Below are 20282 nucleotides of genomic sequence, written 5' to 3' on the forward strand. Positions count from 1 at the left end.
TTCAAAGAAAAACCTAATATTATTTTTGTACAGGAAACATGGCTAGTGCCAAGGCTGGATTTTGTAATAAAGGGGTATAATTCTATAAGAAGGGATAGGGAAATAGGTAAAGGAGGAAGAGTTGTAATTTTTATACAAAGCGGGTTTCAGTATAGAGAGATAAAGACAGGAAATGACATGGAGTACATAGTTACAGAAATAAGGTCGAGTAAGGATAAGGTGACTATTATAAACTTTTATAATCCATGCAGGCAAATAGAGATGAGGCATCTGGAGGACATTTGGAAGGATTTGACAGGGAAAATTGTTTGGTGTGGGGATTTCAATGCACATAGTTCATTATGGGGAGAGAGGGATGGGGTTAATGGAAATGTAATTGAAGACTTTATGGAAGAGAAAGAGTTGGTATGTCTGAATGATGGTTCTGGTACCAGGATAGATGTGGCAAGGGGTATAGAGACAGCAATAGATCTTACTATTGTCACAAAAACAGTTGCAGTTAAATGTATTTGGGAGGTATTGAGGGACAATACAGTAGGGAGTGATCACTATCCTATTAGAATTAAGATAGGAGTGGAATTAAGAAAGGAACATGGAGTAAGAGAAGAGAGATGGATTTTGAATAAAGCAGATTGGGATAAGTATAGAGAAGCTAGTGATGAATTATTGATATCTATTGATAATAATTATATCGAGAAATTATGTTGTGAAGTTAGCAGTGGGATAATTGTTGCAGCAGGAGTGTCTATTCCAAAGACTAAGCCTAAGACATTAAATAGAATAGTACCATGGTGGTCGAAAGAATGTAAGGAAGTCATAAAAGATAGAAATAGAGCATTTAAAGAGTTAAAGAAAACACATAATTTTCAGAATTTAGTTCAATATAAAAAATCTCAGGCAGTAGTCAGGAAAACAATAAGGCAAGGAAAAAAAGATTACTGGAAACAGTTCTGTGATTCTATTGGTCGTACTACTCCATTGGAGAGAATTTGGAACATGATTAAAAGAATGAAAGGGAGTGGAAGGGAATATGGTTATCCAATGCTGATTGAGGGGCAAAAAACTATCACTAGTAGTAAGGAAAAAGCAGAGGTTATGGCAAAAATATTAGCCAAAGTGCATAGCACAGGAAATTTACAGCATGAAGAAAAGATAGGTAGAGGAGAAACAGTTAAAAAATATCATTATGTGTTTGACAATGAGGTTAGTGAAGGAGGGGTATTGGATGTATTATTTACAAAGACTGAACTTAATAAGGCATTGAAGAAATTAGGTAAGTCCTCTCCAGGGCCAGATAAAATCTGTTATTCCATGTTGGAGAACTTAAGTGATAAGGGGAAGGATGTGTTGTTGAGTATGTATAATAAAATATGGATGAATAGGTGTATTCCTAGAACCTGGAAGGAATCTATAATCATTCCTATTAGGAAACCTGGGAAAGATCCTCATGTAGCGAATAACTATAGGCCTATTGCGTTAACGTCTCAGATGGGGAAAACTATGGAGAGGATGATAAATGACAGGCTTACATATTGGATGGAACATAAAGGATTAATGCAACATTATCAAAGTGGATTCAGGAAAGGTAGAGGTACCATGGATCCCATTGTATACCTGGAAGATACAATAAGGAAGGCTCAGGTGAATAATGAATCTGTAGTGGCAGTGTTTTTTGATATTGAAAAGGCATATGATATGTTGTGGAAAGATGGTATGCTGATTAAGTTAAGACTATTGGAAATAAAGGGAAGAATGTTCCAGTGGATAAAAGGGTTTTTGTCAGACAGAACAATTCAAGTAAAAATAAATGGGGAACTAAGTAAGAGCTACAGTGTGGAAAATGGTGTCTCACAAGGGAGCATTATCAGTCCACTATTATTTTCAATAATGATTGATGATGTTTTTAAGGATATACAAAATTCAGTTGGGGTAGCATTGTTTGCAGATGATGGAGCAATGTGGAAAAAGGGAAGAAATATAGATTTTGTTGTGGATAAGATGCAACAGGCAGTAAACAAAATCCAACTGCCGTTCAATGGGGATTTAGGATCTCTATAGACAAAACAAAGACTTTATTCTTCTCTAGGAAGAAAATAAGTATGAATGTGAATGAGATCGGTTTTTGATTATGGGTGTATAGTGTATGGGTCTGCTGCTAAAACATCATTAAAGAAGTTAGATGTAATTCAAAATCAAGGTTTGAGGCTATGCTGTGGGGCAATTAAGACCACTCCAGTGGCAGCTGTTCAGGTAGAAATGGGGGAGATGCCTCTCCATCTTTGAAGAGATCAGCTGGCTCTTGTGTACTGGGCGAATTTAAGGGGTCATGGTGACAAACATTTGAGTCAGTCATTTTTATGGCAATGTCAAGAAAGAGAGAATGACCTAATTAAAAGTTTTGGATGGACAATAAGGCAGAAAGTAATCATGATGGGAATTAGTGCACTGGACATAAGCCCTTCAGTGGTCTGTCCAGTTGTTCCTCCTTGGCTTTTGTTAGAAGTTCCAGTTGACTCAGGCTTATTGGAGGAAAAGGAAGTCACTGAAGTGGATCATTACAGGGTACAGAGATACATTTCAAGGAAATATAAAGAAGGAATCATTATATATACGGATGCATCAAAGAAGACCAATACGAAAATGGGAATCGCATATGTTATCCCTCAATTAAACATTGAATCTGCTAAAAGAATTAATGATGATTTAGCTTTATACACAGCAGAATTGTTAGCAATATGGATGGCCTTGCTGTGGGTAGAGAGCAATAGACCTAAGCAAGCTGTGATTGCATCAGACTCCAGCTCAGCTTTGACAAGCCTTACATTTCTTCATTCTGAGTCTAGACAGGACATAGTGTATGACATACTGCAACTAGCTAACAATCTGATTAAGTCTGGTATTAGTAGTACATTTATATGGGTACCAGCTCATGTAGGTGTAGGAGGTAATGAATTAGCAGATAAGTGTGCGAAGAAAGCAGCAGAGCTGCCTGATATAGAGGTGAATATTAAATACAGTAAAGCTGAAGTCAAAAGTATAATTAAAGCTAAAACAAATGCTAAATGGCAGTTTTTGTGGGATAAGGAACAGTCTGGGAGGCACCTGTATAGAATTCAAGGAAAAGTGGGGAAGAACAGGAATGCATACAGATGTAAGCAAGAAGATGACATTGTGTCCAGAATGAGGCTAGGACATACAGGATTAAATGGAACATTATTTATAATGAAAAAGCATGTTGATGGAATGTGTGAATATTGCAAAAGTCAAGAGACCATAGAGCATGTAATAATGTATTGTCCTAAATATCATCAAGCCAGACAAAGATTGATTTCACAACTTGTTGAAAACCAGATGACATTACATTTACATGATATACTGCAAAAAGGGTCTGGTGAAATTTGTTTTAATTTTTTGTTTTCTTTTTTGAAAATAACTGGGTTATTTATAAGGATTTAAGAAAGTGTAGGTTGACCTCTTGAACCACACTCCAGCCCAGATGGTGGCGGTAATGCTCCAAAAGCTGGTTGCCAACCCCCATTCAAAATCACAAGAAGAAGAAGAAGAAGAAGAAGAAGAATACACCGTAGTTGTTCCCATTGACATATTTGTTCCTCAGAGAGGTTTTAATTTGAAAGTAATAACCGGAAGTGTAGTTTTTTCACGCCTCACGTCACATGTTGTGTAAAGATGGCGGCCATTGTCACCAAGTCAGATCCGCTGGGAAGTTTCTGGCCTTTATGTCCAATGTTTCATTTTAAAAACCTCCAGAAATTAACATGTTTGTTTGTTAGCGTTTGTATTTTAATAAGTCCGTCGCTGGCAGACGAACAGGACTTTATGAAGCGGGAATATTCTCTGGCAAAGCCGTACCATGGTGAGTTCAAGTCCTTCCAACCATGGATGGTTAAAGTTACTGAGCCGTACCGTACCGCGCTGAGTTAAAGTTACTGAGCCGTGCCGTGCTGAGTTAAAGTTATCACCAATAGCAGTTCCTCGTATCATAAATCGAGTCAGCCACATTGTTCGATAGCTAATGTTAGGTACTGAGTATAACAATTAACTTATGGCGCGTTCATGCCACCTCGGAATAACAGGGTTCGCCCCCGTGGTTACGTTGTTTTTCCGACTGGCAGCGTTCACCTGGTCGGGATCATAGACATATTGGCGTTTGGCATAACAACTTTTTGCATGCCTGCCACCAACGGTTGGGCGTAGCCGAGAGCATCAGAGGCCTGTACTACGAAGCAAGATCAACCAGCCCTGGATCTCTTTCAGTTATCCGGCTTCACCTAACCTAACAACCGCGGTCCCGCATAAGCTGTGTCACGACGCTGGTTATCAACTAGTTCAGTCAACTCAGGGTTTCCCAATCCAGCGGCGCGCGCGTTCACATAAAAGAGGCGGGGTTTGCGCACCACGACCAATCACAAACATCTACCAGAGCCGCATGTTATATATAAGAAGAGCAAATTATAATTCTACATAAATATGAAGAACACAGACACGGTTTTACAGGGAAAACGCAAAACAGTCGCTGCTTCCTAAAACAGGGAAGGAAAGCTGGCAAAAAAATAAAATAAAATTGCCAAGCTGTAGGCCTAGATGTTTAAATCACAACTCCAATATCAGTTCCCCATCAGTCAGAACAAGATCTGACTATAATTACACTTGTACTTTCCATAAACTGTTGTTGCTTTAGTCTATTATTTCAGTTGCAACCCTGGCAGTGGTAAGCGATTGTGAGAGCAAATAAAAAATATAAAAACATAATTCAAACCGATGTGCGCATTGGCGACACACGGCTCAAGAAGCCGATATGTAATTCCCTCCCATTAAAATATATATATTTCATAAAAATACCCATCAGGGAATGTTAACGGGGTTATCGGTCTCTAAATGTTTAAACTTTTATGAGCGCATCCCTCTCCATCCCCCATCATCATTTTAAACATGTTATGTCTGTGTATGTTTCTTGGAAGAGGCATTTGTCCACAATAAACAGTTTATTGTCATTGAAATATGTTCAGTGAACCAAAGTCACCTCCATCAAACGTCAGTTGTCAACAACGTGTCACCAACTGGGGAACTCGGTTAGCAAAATCCATCCCGAGTTTCCCACCTCTGATTTCCACAAGAAGTTGGGTGAATGGTGACGTTTTTCCAGTGTCCATTAACGCACGGTTACTCTCAGGATTTCAAGTCTTACGTCTGATGTCACCTTACGTGAAATGAGAGCTGATGTCGCTGTTAATGAGCCCAGCACGTTAACGTTAACATTAGTTGTTGCAGTTGATGTTTATTAAGTTGAGCTGAAACCGTGATATTAAGATTGTATGGACTGATTGTAATACTAATGTTTAAACAAAGGTGTGCAGATTAGTTTATGTTTGAGGGCCGTTTGACAGTCAGCAGCCTGTTGTGTTGCATTGTCCGCTGCCAGAGAGAAGCCTGGACAATGCTGTAGCTGACAGGTGACGTCACTGTGTTGCAGGCTTGGGGTTCTCCAGCTCCTCCCAGTGGGATCTGATGGGCACTGCCATGGTTACCCCGGAGCACGTGAGGCTGACCCCTGACATGCAGAGCAGACAGGGAGCCGTTTGGAGTCGAGTTGTAAGTCTCCCAGCCATACCTGAACCTCACACAGCCACTCAGGAGTACTTAACATGACCTTGAAATGAAAGTTAGATGTAATGTAATCAGGGTCCAAAATGAACTTTTTTGTCCACCAGCCAAATGGCTAGTTAATGTTCACATTGTAGATAACCATTGTTTTTTTGGCTGGTAGCTGGTGATCATTTTGGACCCTGCATGTAATCATTTTATGAATATCATATAGACTATTGTGTACTGACACTGACACCATATTCACAAGTTCAGCCTGTTTAAAAAGGGTAGTCTGTTACTCAGTTCCTTCCTGCAGCACAAAATAACCTGCTTGTCTTCATTTCCGTTGCTTTCCAGCCTTTGTTGGTGCGGGATTGGGAGCTTAGGGTGCACTTTAAAATCCACGGCGTGGGAAAGAAGAACTTCAATGGGGATGGCATGGCTATCTGGCTAACCAAAGACCGCATGCAGAATGGTAGGAAGGGACTGGATCCCTCTACAGGGGGCATGTCCCGTTCAATGAAAAGGAACTAGATGCTACAAATACTATAATGCAACGTGTTAAAGGACCACATTCACAAAGCCTAGTATTAAGAGTTGGCTTATCTTTGTGCTCAACAAAACTGTTGTGTACGGTTGGAAATCAGTAATTATAATGTGCCACTGTGTTTAACAACAACAAGCTAGCTATCAGCCATGTCATTGTCCCCAAAACAATATCCAGACTTTCAGGACCAATGATCCTCCATGTGTAATGTTACTGTCGGCAGCAGCCTGAAGTAAAGAGCTGAACGGTGAACGGGATGAGAGTATTCACTGTAAAACAAACTCAGTTCAGAGTGTGACTGACTTCCTGCAGCTTGTGTGTTAGCGCCGTCCTGTGGTGTTCAGAGGAATGTAGAACGGTAAACAGTCCTTTAGTAGGTGTCCTATAACACTTTTTATATGTAGGCTACACCCTGCAGTCATTCAGAATGGTGTATTCACCCAGACTCCCTACCATAAGCTACTTTTATTACTTTTTATTTACTGCTTGTTCATTTCCTTTAACAGTCACATGCAGGAAGCCAACCCAAAGTGTAGTCTTCAGAGCATTTTAGTGCAGCGGTGTGTATTAATGACAGAGCCCTGATGCAGCTCTCTGTGTGTCCGCAGGTCCTGTGTTCGGCAACATGAACAACTTCATTGGACTGGGAATATTTGTGGACACCTACCCCAATGCTGACAAGAGCCACGATGTGAGTGTGTTAAGTGATGCATGACTCAGACGGATATCAGCAGTGTGTCATATTTGTCTCTGTGCGAGCTTGGGGAATGTGCAGAGGACAGCCTGGGACTCCGGCAGCATCAGAAACACACACACACACACACACACACACACACACACACACACACACACACACACACACACACACACACACACCTGTGTAATAATGCCTGTGCGTTGGCGTGATGTGTTGACCTCCCCTGTCTTCCTCACAGAGGGCTTTCCCATACGTCTCAGTGATGCTAGGGAACGGGACTCTGTCATATGACCACGATTCTGATGGACGGCCCACTGAGCTCGGAGGATGTACGGCTATGGCGCGCAACGCAGTCCACGACACCTTTCTCCTCGTCAGATACTCCAAACAGCGCCTGACGGTCTGAACACTCTCATTACTCACACACTATATCTACATGTTACATTACTCACACACTATGGGCCCTATCATGCACTCAGCGCAATTGCCTTTGTATCATTCCTATTTTGCACCCGACGCACAGCAGACTTTTCCCTCCACAGACTCACGTCGGTAAATTAGGGAATGTGTTTGCGCTCCCGGGGGAGGTTCAGCGAAAAGAGGAGGCGTGTTCAGGCGCAAACGTTCCCTGGTGCTAAAACAATTCCGCCACTGACCAGGAAAAACCTAGTCTAAAGTCAGTGGTACTAGTCTAAAGTCAGTGGTGCTAGTCTAAAGTCAGTGGTGCTAGTCTAAAGTCAGTGGTGCTAGTCTAAAGTCAGTGGTGCTAGTCTAAAGTCAGTGGTGCTAGTCTAAAGTCAGTGGTACTAGTCTAAAGTCAGTGGTGCTAGTCTAAAGTCAGTGGTACTAGTCTAAAGTCAGTGGCGCTAGTCTAAAGTCAGTGGTGCTAGTCTAAAGTCAGTGGTACTAGTCTAAAGTCAGTGGTGCTAGTCTAAAGTCAGTGGTACTAGTCTACAGTCAGTGGCGCTAGTCTAAAGTCAGTGGCACTAGTCTAAAGTCAGTGGTGATAGTCTAAAGTCAGTGGTACTAGTCTAAAGTCAGTGGCGCTAGTCTAAAGTCAGTGGCACTAGTCTAAAGTCAGTGGTGCTAGTCTAAAGTCAGTGGCGCTAGTCTAAAGTCAGTGGTACTAGTCTAAAGTCAGTGGCGCTAGTCTAAAGTCAGTGGCGCTAGTCTAAAGTCAGTGGTGCTAGTCTAAAGTCAGTGGCGCTAGTCTAAAGTCAGTGGCGCTAGTCTAAAGTCAGTGGTGCTAGTCTAAAGTCAGTGGTGCTAGTCTAAAGTCAGTGGTACTAGTCTAAAGTCAGTGGTGCTAGTCTAAAGTCAGTGGCGCTAGTCTAAAGTCAGTGGCGCTAGTCTAAAGTCAGTGGTACTAGTCTAAAGTCAGTGGTACTAGTCTAAAGTCAGTGGTGCTAGTCTACAGTCAGTGGCGCTAGTCTAAAGTCAGTGGCGCTAGTCTAAAGTCAGTGGTACTAGTCTAAAGTCAGTGGTGATAGTCTAAAGTCAGTGGTACTAGTCTAAAGTCAGTGGTGATAGTCTAAAGTCAGTGGTACTAGTCTAAAGTCAGTGGCGCTAGTCTAAAGTCAGTGGTACTAGTCTAAAGTCAGTGGTGATAGTCTAAAGTCAGTGGTACTAGTCTAAAGTCAGTGGCGCTAGTCTAAAGTCAGTGGTACTAGTCTAAAGTCAGTGGTGATAGTCTAAAGTCAGTGGCGCTAGTCTAAAGTCAGTGGTACTAGTCTAAAGTCAGTGGTACTAGTCTAAAGTCAGTGGCGCAGTTATTCAGATGCTATTTTAGGGGCGCTTGCTTGGCCATAATGTAGCGTGTGCACAACACGCATACACCTTGCTTCTCTCATCTAAACGGACGCAGCAGTTCCCATTTTTGCAAACCATACATAATTACAAGGAAAAATATTACTGAAAATGCGCTTCAGGTGTTTGGATAGATCAGGAGGCACTTTACAGTACAGTCCTCAAAAAGTGTGTGTGGCTTGTTGTGTTTTACACATTTCCATGAATCATGGAAGTGTTGATGACATAAATGAGGAAATATTAGAGGACTTAAGGAGACGTGATGTTGAACTACGGCGGGATTGGACACTACTGCGGGATCTGGTCCGGGAGTAATGCGCGATGCTCTCCTGGTGGAGCGGGTGGATGGAGATGGAGTGGGGGGGAGGAGGAAGGGGCACAACAGGTGCAGGTGGTGCGTTTGGAGGCCCACGCTCCATGGCTGCAGCAATCCTCTCCAGACCTGAGGAGATGAGCCCGAGAGGCCACAGCAACATCGCCACCCGGCCAAGACGGACATTTATTACTTTGCCGCATCCCGGACAGCTCCCGCTGGCGTGCGCCAGACAAATCCACCGTTATAATAGCAATCCGCCATGGAACAAGCGCGTCTGCTCTTAAAGGGAATGTGAGATGACGCTCTGATTGGTTTATTGCACGTTACACTCAAACCCCACCTAGCTACTTCAGACCAACCCATTTTAGATTTGCGTTGGGCACAAGACTCATTTGTCCCGCCGGTATCATAGCAACAGCGCCCGAGATCCGCCCACAAAGCTACTTGCGTTTCACGTTTGATACTTGTGTTTCAGATCGTTAAAATAGGGCCCATTATCTACATGTTACACGGTATTAAATGTTTAAAGTTGTCTTAAGTTAAAGGATCCCCATTGACAGCTCTAAATTAATGAATGAAAATGACAAAAGTTAATAACGATAACTCATACTGCCCCCCCCCCCTCCAGCTGCTGGTAGACGTTGACGGTAAGCAGGAATGGAAAGACTGTGCTGACATCACAGGACTGTGGCTGCCTGCCGGCTACTTCCTGGGTGCGTCCTCGGCCACCGGAGACCTGTCAGGTATGATGCTCTGGTTGGTGACTCTAATGGCGTTTTTCCATTACATGGTACCTGCTCGACTCGCCTCGACTCGCTGTGCGTCCGTTTTCCACATTGGTTTTCCATTGCAGATTTTAGTATCGCCTCAGCGTGGCTGGTCGTCATAGCGACTGCCGTGGGCGTGGCTTAGTGGCGTCGCATTTCCCCGACTCATTTCCTGGTTCTCCTTCTCCGTAAATAACATGATATCAAAGAGATAGTTAACGTTTACTGCTCCAGATTTCCCACCGTGGTCACATATATATGACTATAGAGTCACTACTCGCTGCGGAGATAATCGCCGTCACTCTCTCACTTCTCCCTCGCTCACTAGCTCCGGCCACTCGACACACACACATCACACATGCTCACACCAGCGCACCAGTATAACCATCAGGCCACTTGTATGCTACGGAGAAAGCTCTGCGTGGAGCCTCCGGCAGCAAAAAAACACCGCTGGCTAAACTATTTAAAAATGCCGTCTCTCGCTAGCAATGCAGTGATCAGTGACGATTCTTTCCGACCAATCAGCAGCCTGCAGGATTTCACGTCACCTTCTCGGCTCGCCTCAGCTCGCTTGGAACCTTGACTGAGGAGATACTAAAAAAAGTACCTGTTAGCAGGTACCAGGTACTTTTTTTCGTAATGGAAAACCAAAAAAGGCGAGTAGAGGCGAGGCGAGTAGGTACCATGTAATGGAAAAGCGCCATAAGAGAAGTCTACTGCCAGAACAGTCCCAGGGAGAGGACGGATAGAGAGAGAAACTGTGACTGGGCAGAGCTTTGTGTTGATCAGTGTGCATGTCTCTGCAGATAACCATGACATCATCTCCATCAAGCTGTACCAGCTGACAGTAGAGAGGACGCCTGAGGACGGGGACCAGGACCAGGACGAGGTCACCGTCCCCAGAGTGGACAACATGGAGCAGTTCCATGGTAGGTGCACCGTGGCCGAGCGGTGCCGGCTCGGCGTGTCGGGGTGTTTAAAGTGACTATATGTGTCTTTAAGTTAGCGTTGATTCCAGCGGCCCGTCTGTGTTTTTACCGCACCTGCTGTCATAAAGGTATTTTCTAGCACGTGGCGGCTGGTGCTGTAATGTCCACGGGAGGAAGCATGTATTACCCACTGTATTACTGAGTTTTAAATCATTTCACTTTATCAGTATCAGCCATAACTACAAAAGATAACTTGTAAGATAAAATGAAAATACAGTTAGACCTATATAAAGAAATCTCCTGCTGCCTTTTACCTGGCTGCACAGGCTTTTCTGGTGTTAGAGCAAAATCTGTGACCCATCAGAATGTGTTACTGTAGCGCCATCTACCTGCCGCAAATCATTCTGGGACTTCACGGGAAAAATCTCACTGTTAGTCACAGGTCATTTATGATCATCAGATGGAACATTACACAGTTTCAGAAACATTGAAAAGTTCGTCATAGTTACTTTTAATGGGCTCATGATATAGATTGTGGGTCCCTGAATTGAATGGAATCGTGACCAACTTTGTGACCAAGTTGTATTTTACCCCCCCGTCCGGGTGTCGTGTTTAAATAAATACTTGACTTGACTGTCGCAGTCTTTGTCCCAAAATGAATGCTGATTGTAAACTTTCACAGTGCAGACTGAAGCCAGATGTTGGGGGGGGGGAGAGAGAGAGAGCTATATTACGCCCTGAAAATGCTGGCTGTCATATAATATGAGATTAAAGATGACTTTGATGACATCAGCAGGTTTCCTGAGACTTTAGAAACAGACACTTGCTCTCTGAGGCGAAGTAATACTCCTGTCATCAGTGAACTGAAACTTGTGGAATCTTCCTTTAACTTCTGTAAATAGGTCTGGAACCAGGTCACGTTGTCTCAATGTGCGGTGGCCCTTTCTCTTTCTCTTTGCTCCCTATTGATGAAGTGGTTGTCTAAGACTGCTGGGAACCCTGATGTGTGTGATAAGAATCTCTCATCCTTTGCCTTTGCAGTGGAGGTCCAGGAGGAAGGGATGAGCGGAGTGCAGTTCTTCTTCACCCTGGTCTTCTCCATCCTGGGCCTGGCTGTGCTGGCCGTGGTAGGCCTGGTCCTTTACGGCCGCTGGAAGGAAAACAGACGCAAACGCTTCTATTGATCAGAAAAACCTTCCAAATGTATGTTTATATCAACCTAATCAACATCTACCACTCAGTGCAAAGACTGCCACAGCTTACTGAAGCATACAGAGGAGTGACCAACCGGATGGGTCTGGATCCCAGAGCCAAGAGAACACAAAGAGTCAGTGGCCACATATTCTTTTTTGTCTGCGTTATGGAAGATTAATGAGATAAAGCTGCTTTAGTGGAAAGTCTTCTGTTGAAACTGGATCATGTGAATGGCACTGCAACACGTGCACTAACTGAGACACTGTAGATTTAACATATGAGTTTCACCAGCAGGAAGACAAACCTCAAAATCCCAGATGCTGTGTGTAGTTTACTGACATCATGTTTAAGTGTATTTACCTCTGACTGCCACTTGGTGCTGCCACAGTGCAGCCTTAATTTGCTGTGGAGACCGATCAAGCTGTGGATCATCAGAGACTTGTTCTTGCTGCACTGAAAAGTCCAAATGTTTGAGCTGCCATGTATTTGAGATAAAATAAGCCAGAAAAAAGATGTAAATGTATGATTAATGAAACATCATGCTCTATGCTGTACGTCAAAGAAAGAATGGGTGTCGAGCTAGGACCAATAAAGACGAGCCCTGACTCCATGTTCCACGTTTGAGCTTCTCTTTTATTCTCTCTGTGACGTCACAATTCCCTCGGCTCCATGTACTTTCTCAAGTTGCCACCAGTTCTCAGTTGTGATAAGTTAATGTAAAGGTTTATCCAAAATGTATTTTCATTTAAAAAAAATCAGACCTGTAAATATAAACAGTTTATTTCATCAAGTCATTAATTTGTCATAATATAACTTTGTTATCATATAAAGTTTGCTCTGTTAATTAATATCCAGGAGCATGGTGAGTCAGTCACACAGCTGATTGTGTCCTATGGAACCGTCCCGCTGGGGACCAGGGCGTCTCCACTGTCTCTGTGCTCCCAGAAACAACTGATGTCTCTAATGTGTGGAATTCCCTTTTGAATGTATGTACATGTCTATATTTAATGTTATATTTAATCAGATATCAGTCGGTTATTATCTGCTCTCAGTGGCTTCAGTGTTTAAGGCCTTTGTTAAATCAGGGCCTGTAGTCAATTCAAACCCAAGCTCTACCCCCCTTCAATGTGGAACCAGTGTCAGGTTTGATCTGTGTTCATCTGCACATGGAGCTGTGGATGTCAAGTCCACACAACACAACAATCAGGTAAAAGCTTTAACATTCAAACATGTACACACTAGTAAATCAGTTATGGCTCTCTATGACAGCAAAAAGACTAATGATGTCATGGTCGAGTGATGTCACTTTGGGACTGTTGCTGTGTCACGATGATCTCTACAGAGTTACGTTGACCACAGGAACTAATCATAATAATGCATTTTATTTGTATGGCGCTTTTTACAATCCTCAAAGACACTTTAGTTAGTTTTAAAAAAGAAATCTTCCTCTCAGCTGTTGGTAGACAGAACAGAAGTCTCAGTGTCCTTCCTCCTCCTGACTTCTCTTCCTGCTCCCAGCTGTCTGTGGTCAGTCACACCAACACACTGCTCGCTGCAATCCGCTGGATTATCTGCCGCTGGATTATTGCTGCCTATAGCGAAGTTAAGGTAAGATATTTGTTCACTTTGATTGGGATTGATGTTATAATTATAATTCCAAACACCATGAATTTCCAAACAAAGGCGGTTGAGTAATGAAGTTATATTTCAGTAACGCTGGTAGTGTAAGAGTAGGCGTTATTTCAGAACACCAGTGTGACATGAAGAGAAGAAATATTCAGGAACACGGGTGATCTGTGGAAGACCTATGTTACTGTGGTGGCTGAACATTCTCCGACATTTTGGGACAAAGGAATGGTTCATGTGGAGATAAGAGGCGGTGACAATGATTAACTGGAGCTGGACTGGGCCCAGGGGGCCATTGTGCCTCTGTTGCCATATCAAACAGTGGTGTCCTGTAAACACTCTTTTCCTGTTTGATTGCTGCATCATCTGCTCCACGTCATGTCTTTCAGTGTTTGAATGAACATCGTTACAGAGAGAAACTACCAGGAAGAATGAATCGCTGCTGTGTAAACTGCTCCAAAACTCTGCTGATACATCTCAACTTCCTGTGCTGGGTAGGTAGTGAGTGTGTGTGCATACATTCAATTTTCGTAAAGAACTGAGTTCTGATGTCAGTATATGTGCTAGATTGTAGCAGGAACTCACTCCCAGAGTCTCTCTAACTGTCTGTCTGTCTGTCTATCTGCATCTGTGTCTGTCTGATTGTGTGTTTGTGTGTGTTACTGTGTGTGTGCCCTAACTCTAACTTTAAAGATAAATGTTCCTCTTTGTTGTGGTCAAAAATCGAAATGAGAGTACTTCCTTGTTTTATGAAAGAAGCGGTCGGGCAGTTTAAGCAGCCAGCTGTCTGACCAATCACCAACGGCCATCCCTGCAAACCCCGCCCTGAAGCTTCCTGTACTTTCAGAAAGAGATACCCCCCGTTTAGAGAAACAAAGACCCCAGGAATTCATTTAATCCTGGTCCCTGCAGTCGGAACACAACCAGTTCCTCAGAAGGTTCCTTGTTCCGCGCTCGGAACACAGCTTTTATGTGTAAAATTGGTTGAGTGGCCCTTTAATCAAAAATTACTAAAAGAGTTTGTCCTGTTGAAATAAAATGAATGAATCTGAAGGTTTTAATAATAATAATAATAATAATAATAATAATAATAATTCTATTATTATTATATATTTATTATAATTGATGTAGTACAGTCACACATCCAGGATCCTAACGTGAGCTGTGTGTGTGTGTGTGTGTGTGTTGGAGCTGTGTGGGGCGTTTGTGGTGGCGTTTGGGGAGTTCCAGATGATTCACTCCCAGTTTGCCTCCCTGGTCCCCAGCTTCTGGCCCGTGTACCCGGCCAACACGCTGGTGGTCAGCGGGACCATTGTCACGTGTGTGTGTTACCTCGGAGTGTTAGGAGGCATGAAGGAGAACCGCTGCATGCTCATCACTGTGAGTATGAGACAGGAGTTCTTAAAGTCTGCTTCGTTGTTCTAAAAACATTAGCCTGGCAAACTCACTGCTCTGAATGTGATCTGCTCTGCTCCAGTTCTTCGTCCTGCTCTTCATCCTGATGCTGGTGGAGCTGGCTATGGCCTGTGTGTTCCTGGTCTACAGCACCGAGGTGGGAGCGCTCATCTACATGTTTGATTGATTTATATCTATATATACATATACATATATAATACCTTCTGCCAACACATACTGTACTGCCATGGCACGAGAGGCTGATGTCTTTAATAATAGATACTATTATAATCTAGCTGGCTGTCTGTTGTGCAGATTGACACATACTTTGAGAAAGACCTGATGAAAAGCTTGGAGATCTACAGACAGTCCAGTCCAGAAAGCAACACAACCATTAAAGATGACTTTGATGCTGTCCAGGACCTGGTAAATGATGTTTGTCTTTGTGACTCTTCTTTTTATTCATTCACCTCCCCCAGCCCAGCTGAAGCACATGTCCATTCCATCACAGTAATTTTCTTTGTACAGTTCAGGTGCTGTGGAGTTCATGGTGTGGCGGACTGGAAGGGCGATGTCCCAGTGTCCTGTTGCAGCAGCAGCCCCTGCAGCATGCTGCTCCACCCCCCCTGGCCAGAGGTATTATTTTGTGTTAACAGATAGACACACAATACTGTGTGTTCCACATTTGATCTGATTCTGGGTTTGTTTTTTAAAAATAGCTTGCACTTGCTCTTGAGTTCCTTCCTGCAGATAATTAAAAATATGACATGGTGAAGTCTCTAAATAATAATCTGAAATCCAAACCCTCCTCCTCTGTAACTTCCAGACGTTCCAGGTGTCCTCTACCTGTCTCACTTGATTTAGCCTCCAACCCGTTCATTGAGTTTCAATTTGTTCTCCTCATGACTCTGGCTGCTCCTCTTATTTTATTTGTTGATGTGACTGTAAATATGCACATAGGCTTAGCCAATTTACTCTATGAATAAATGATAACCATCCAAATGTTGTCTTTCAGGGTTGTCTCGTGAAACTGAGGAACTGGTTTGCCAGAAACTACCTGAACACAGGTGCTGGCGTTGTCACCATGTTTATCATACAGGTACAGTACATTCAGTCTTCTTATTTTTCTTAGTATAAAGCTTACAGGGGGAATTCACCCCATGGCACAGAAGTAACAACGGCAGTGACACTGAACCACAACGGGAAATTTACATGCACCCTGCATACAGGGTGATAATTGTCTGTGGGTTTGTCAGTATGCACGAGTAATTAGTAATTTAACCTGTTGTATATATAAAAAATGTTGATAAGCTTTAAGGTGTCACATTTGCGCAGTGGCCTATGCTCACAGCTAGCATCAGCATGCTTTGCTTACCTGTACTTTAAAGCCAGAACAATGTACACTATATTCATTGTTAAGTTAGTTTTATTAGCTTTTTTTATTAGAAAATCATTGTTTAATAGTAGTTCAAGTATATTTTTCTTATCTTCTTGTTTTACAGTTTATTTGTCTGTCCATCACCGTCCCTCTCTTTTGCCACTTCAGTCGACGTGGATTGGGTTACCAGTGATAAACTGGACCTGCAACTTACAGTGACTTCCCGCATGTCAACAGGTTGCTTTTCCCTGTATCAAAGTTTTATTAATCTGTTTCCAATGCCCAAAAGGTTGACGTTTGCAATGAAAAAGGGAGCCAACAGTTGTTCTTTGACCAGGGATGAACTGAGAATCGCTACTGAAAATGTTGTATGATCATTGAATGTGAAATGAAAAACATAATAGGAGACATTTAATTGGTAGATAAGTTATGATATGATAATGTAAGGCCTGTCCTAACCCACACAGACCCAAGAGACCTGTTCCCACTGTGAGTGCTAGGCTGCCCTTCCCAGTTTGTTGGACTACAAGAACATTTTAAACTAGACCCAAACACTAGACGTAGACACGTAGACACGTACAGGGAGATGCGCAGCATGTTGCCAAGGAATAAATGCAATGGGGAGATCCCTTTGCCGTTGTACATCATTTAATCCCAGTGAATACTCGCGGTGACCGGACCGGCGTCTTATGTGCTGTGTGTGTGTATGTGCAAACGTGAACGTTTATGTTGTCAACGAGGTTTAATAAGAACTGCACACACTGCTACACATAACAGTCAGTTAACACTCGGTGTAGCGGAGCCTTTACGATTAATTAACCGTGACGTTTTACAGCGCGGTAAATAGTGAAATCGGTTAACCGCTGCATCCCTAGGCTATGCTCACATCGTAGCTGCTCCATCTACATCATTTCAGAGTATTCCAGGTAGGCCAACTTCCCCGCTTACTCTTCCCCAAGAAAGCTCCTTTTTCGTCCAGTCTCTGTAAATAATGAGGTGCCACAGACAGCTTCAGTAATGTGTTCCTCCATTTCTGATGCAACATTAGGACATCAGGAGAATCTAAACACTGATTGGTTTTCAAGCCACAGTATCACACAAATTTCTCGGTTGATCACATTGCGTGTTTGCGTCATTCGCTTCGCACCATTTTGTCTATTTGCTTCTTTGCAATGAATTAGTATGTTATCACGCTGCCGAAAATGCCTCGTTCTGAATGCACCATTAGACAAACTTGACTTAGACACACTAGACCTTACTGTGTTCAGTCTTTGTTCTCTGAGACTGGGCCCCCATATGTAGGATCCTGTCAATGTCATATTTTTAAGATGCATTATTTGAACTGTTTCCCTGTTTTTATTACATGTAGGACATTCTGAAAACTCTGTCAAATAAACCTAACAGATTACAGTGCTTGTAACTCCATGTAATTGATCCAATTTTAAATTACTCCCCTTTCAACTTATTGCCATATAGTGCTGTTTTGTGGTTTTGTCTGTTGGAAACATTAATCATCAGATTGTTTTCACAATTTATTTCTCAATAACACTTCTCACCAAGGAATTGGGCATCCTCAACTGCCAGAGGAAGATGATCTGCAGTACCGCCTTCAGCCACAGCAATAGTCAATGAGCTTTTGGCACTGTTTAGATGTGTACTGACCAGTGAGAGAGGAAACAACTGTACTGTGTGTAGAAAGACTGTCCTATGATCTGTATATCATGGTTCATTGTGCTATGCTTCTCAGATGCCTTGAGTGTCGTGTCACTAAACCTGGACAATAAGACATAGGCTGTGTCTCAAACCGCACACTTCTGCCAGTATACTGCTAATGGTCACTGACCACTTCCTGCCGTCCCTGGTCCCTCCCCTTTCCGCTGCGTAGTCAAGATGGTGTCCATTTAGTGCGCGTAGAGTCCATCGTTTCCAAGGGGGTAAGCTTCGCTTCAGAACGCGTAGCTCCTATGGCGCCATTTTGATGCTACAACAATATCACCTCCCGTTAGCATCCCATTGACTGCCATTCATTTTGATGTCACTTTGACAGCGAATAACTTTACATCTGAAGCGTTTAAAGACTCTATTTGTCCATTGTTTATTTCTAAAGAAACACGACAATGTATAAAAGGCTCCATTACCTTGTACCTCACGTTTTGGCTCCGTAGCAGACGTTTTTTTGTAAAAATAGGCTAACGATTGTGTCATAACCACATACTGTATAGTACAGGAGAAGCTCGCAGGCAGTTTCGGCTTACGTTAGCTGTTTAAGTTTAATTACTAATGTTAACTATCATTTTAGTTAGCAATAATTAGCCTGTGCCTATGTTATCTCCTTACATATACCTACGCTCTCCGTCTCTGTAAGATTGGGAATGATTGAGATTTCTCTTGGCACAGCTACCAGAAGACTTCACACTTTCAGACAGGTTGCTCACGTCACATCTACATTGTCTCTGTCAGTTGGAGGCTGCGCAGTAACGCTCAGCGCTCACCGGAAAAGTGACTTCTAATAGAGAGCCGAAGTCCCGCCCCTTCCGGTGGACCTCATGGGACCTTAATACATCCATGACCTTAAGTCAGAAAGAATATGAACGGTGGTGAACGGGGAGAGGCAAATTAGTTTTTGATCCCGTTTGAATTGAGCCATGGATTACAAATATGATGTTCGTCAAGATAATTTTTCAACCGAAGAAAGTCTCAGTTAGCCGTAGGTTTGTCGTAGTACCACTTAGTTTTGTGTGAAACATCTCCCGTTTCACACAATCTACGTCACCTAGCTTGATGCTAGGTTTGCTCGCTAGATAGCTAGCTTAGCTCTGCTCCACAACACATGTAACGTTATTTTAATCGCTGTGTTTTATCCAGTCAAGTGTCTTCAGCAGAGAAGCAAAAGAACAAGCAAGATCCTCTGCTCATTTGAGTAACGTTACATCCCTGGTACGATACACAAAGACATTGTAGCTTCAGAGAGACGTCATCCATGAAGTTTGTAGTCTTTCTAATTACATATTTTCACAGTCTCATACTTCAACAGTTTAACAATAAATGGAGACTTTTTTCGGTTGAAAAATAATGTTTTAAATTGACGAACATCATATTTGTAATCCATGGCTCAATTCAAACTGGATCAAAAAATAATTATTATCTCTCCATTGACCCTCGTTCTTATTTTTTTGAAAGATAGGTCCCATGCACCGGAAGTAGAAGGGCGTGACTTTGGCTCTCTATATCCTTCACTGGTCTCCGTCCAGAGACCAAGGGGGTAAGCTTCGCTTCAGAACTCGAGCCATCATGGCGCCATTTTGTTGGTAACTGGCCATCACCTCCTGTTAGCATTCCGCTGACCGCCATTTTTTTTTACGCTTTAAAAATAAGCTAACGATTGTGTCATAACCAAGTGACTTACTGTCGCATAGTAGAGGAATTACCGTATAGTACAGGAGAAGCTCGCAGGCAGTTTCGACTTACATGAGATGTTTAGGTTTAATTACTAATGTTAACTAGCATGTTAGTGATCAATAATTAGCCTGTGCCCATGTTATCTCCTTACATACAGCTACAGTCTCCGTCTCTGTAAGATTGGGAATGATTGAGATTTCTCTTGGCACAGCTACCAGAAGACTTACAACTTTCAGACACGTTGCTCACGTCACATTCTCTCAGTTTGAGGCTGCGCAGTAAAGCTGGCCATCACCGGAAAAGTGCTTCTAATAGCCTTCACTGGTCTCCGTCCAGAGCAACGGGGTCTATTGGTCCATTATATACTGTCTATGCCAGAGACACGGGATCTGTTGGTCCATTATATACTGTCTATGATCGTTCTCCCGTGAACTTTTTTTCAGTTTTTAGGGGGTCATCCGGGTACTTTCAGTGCACTGACTTTTTGCGTTATCTACACGATATACTTAAAACTAAGTGTTTGAAGTGTGCAAGTAAACGGTTTGAGACACAGCCTAATAGTCCAGAAAAAGGTTTAGGTGGGGAAGACAGCCGTAATGCTAAATGAAAATAAAGTGTTTGCTA

At 42.7% G+C, this 20282-nt stretch overlaps 2 protein-coding genes across 2 annotated transcripts; both read left to right on the forward strand.

The window, feature by feature from the left end:
- The first annotated feature begins 3591 nt into the window (after positions 1–3591).
- Positions 3592–12481, forward strand: lman2lb (lectin, mannose-binding 2-like b). The gene is made up of 8 exons (XM_028578156.1): positions 3592–3874; positions 5492–5610; positions 5962–6079; positions 6760–6842; positions 7087–7248; positions 9599–9713; positions 10544–10666; positions 11708–12481. The coding sequence occupies exons 1-8, from the start codon at positions 3688–3690 to the stop codon at positions 11848–11850; spliced, it is 1050 nt and encodes a 349-aa protein (XP_028433957.1). The 5' UTR covers positions 3592–3687; the 3' UTR covers positions 11851–12481.
- LOC114555318 (leukocyte surface antigen CD53-like) lies at positions 11868–17891 on the forward strand. Its single transcript, XM_028577632.1, has 9 exons — positions 11868–11993; positions 13379–13468; positions 13876–13980; positions 14678–14866; positions 14964–15038; positions 15197–15307; positions 15410–15517; positions 15897–15980; positions 17820–17891. Exons 1-9 carry the CDS (start codon positions 11868–11870, stop codon positions 17889–17891), a joined length of 960 nt encoding a protein of 319 aa, XP_028433433.1.
- The last annotated feature ends 2391 nt before the right edge of the window (positions 17892–20282 follow it).

The sequence above is a fragment of the Perca flavescens genome, chromosome 5 (assembly GCF_004354835.1).
Source record: "Perca flavescens isolate YP-PL-M2 chromosome 5, PFLA_1.0, whole genome shotgun sequence".
NCBI lineage: Eukaryota > Metazoa > Chordata > Actinopteri > Perciformes > Percidae > Perca > Perca flavescens.

Bases quoted from the DNA above. Each gene is read 5' to 3' on its own strand.
- lman2lb (XM_028578156.1), top strand. From the start codon at position 3,688: ATGGCGGCCATTGTCACCAAGTCAGATCCGCTGGGAAGTTTCTGGCCT. The intron at 5,611-5,961 runs GTAAGTCTCCCA...GTTGCTTTCCAG, and splicing joins GAGCCGTTTGGAGTCGAGTT to CCTTTGTTGGTGCGGGATTG. The intron at 6,080-6,759 runs GTAGGAAGGGAC...GTGTGTCCGCAG, and splicing joins CAAAGACCGCATGCAGAATG to GTCCTGTGTTCGGCAACATG.
- LOC114555318 (XM_028577632.1), top strand. From the start codon at position 11,868: ATGTATGTTTATATCAACCTAATCAACATCTACCACTCAGTGCAAAGA. The intron at 11,994-13,378 runs GTCAGTGGCCAC...TCCTGCTCCCAG, and splicing joins GAGCCAAGAGAACACAAAGA to CTGTCTGTGGTCAGTCACAC. The intron at 13,981-14,677 runs GTAGGTAGTGAG...TGTGTGTTGGAG, and splicing joins ATCTCAACTTCCTGTGCTGG to CTGTGTGGGGCGTTTGTGGT.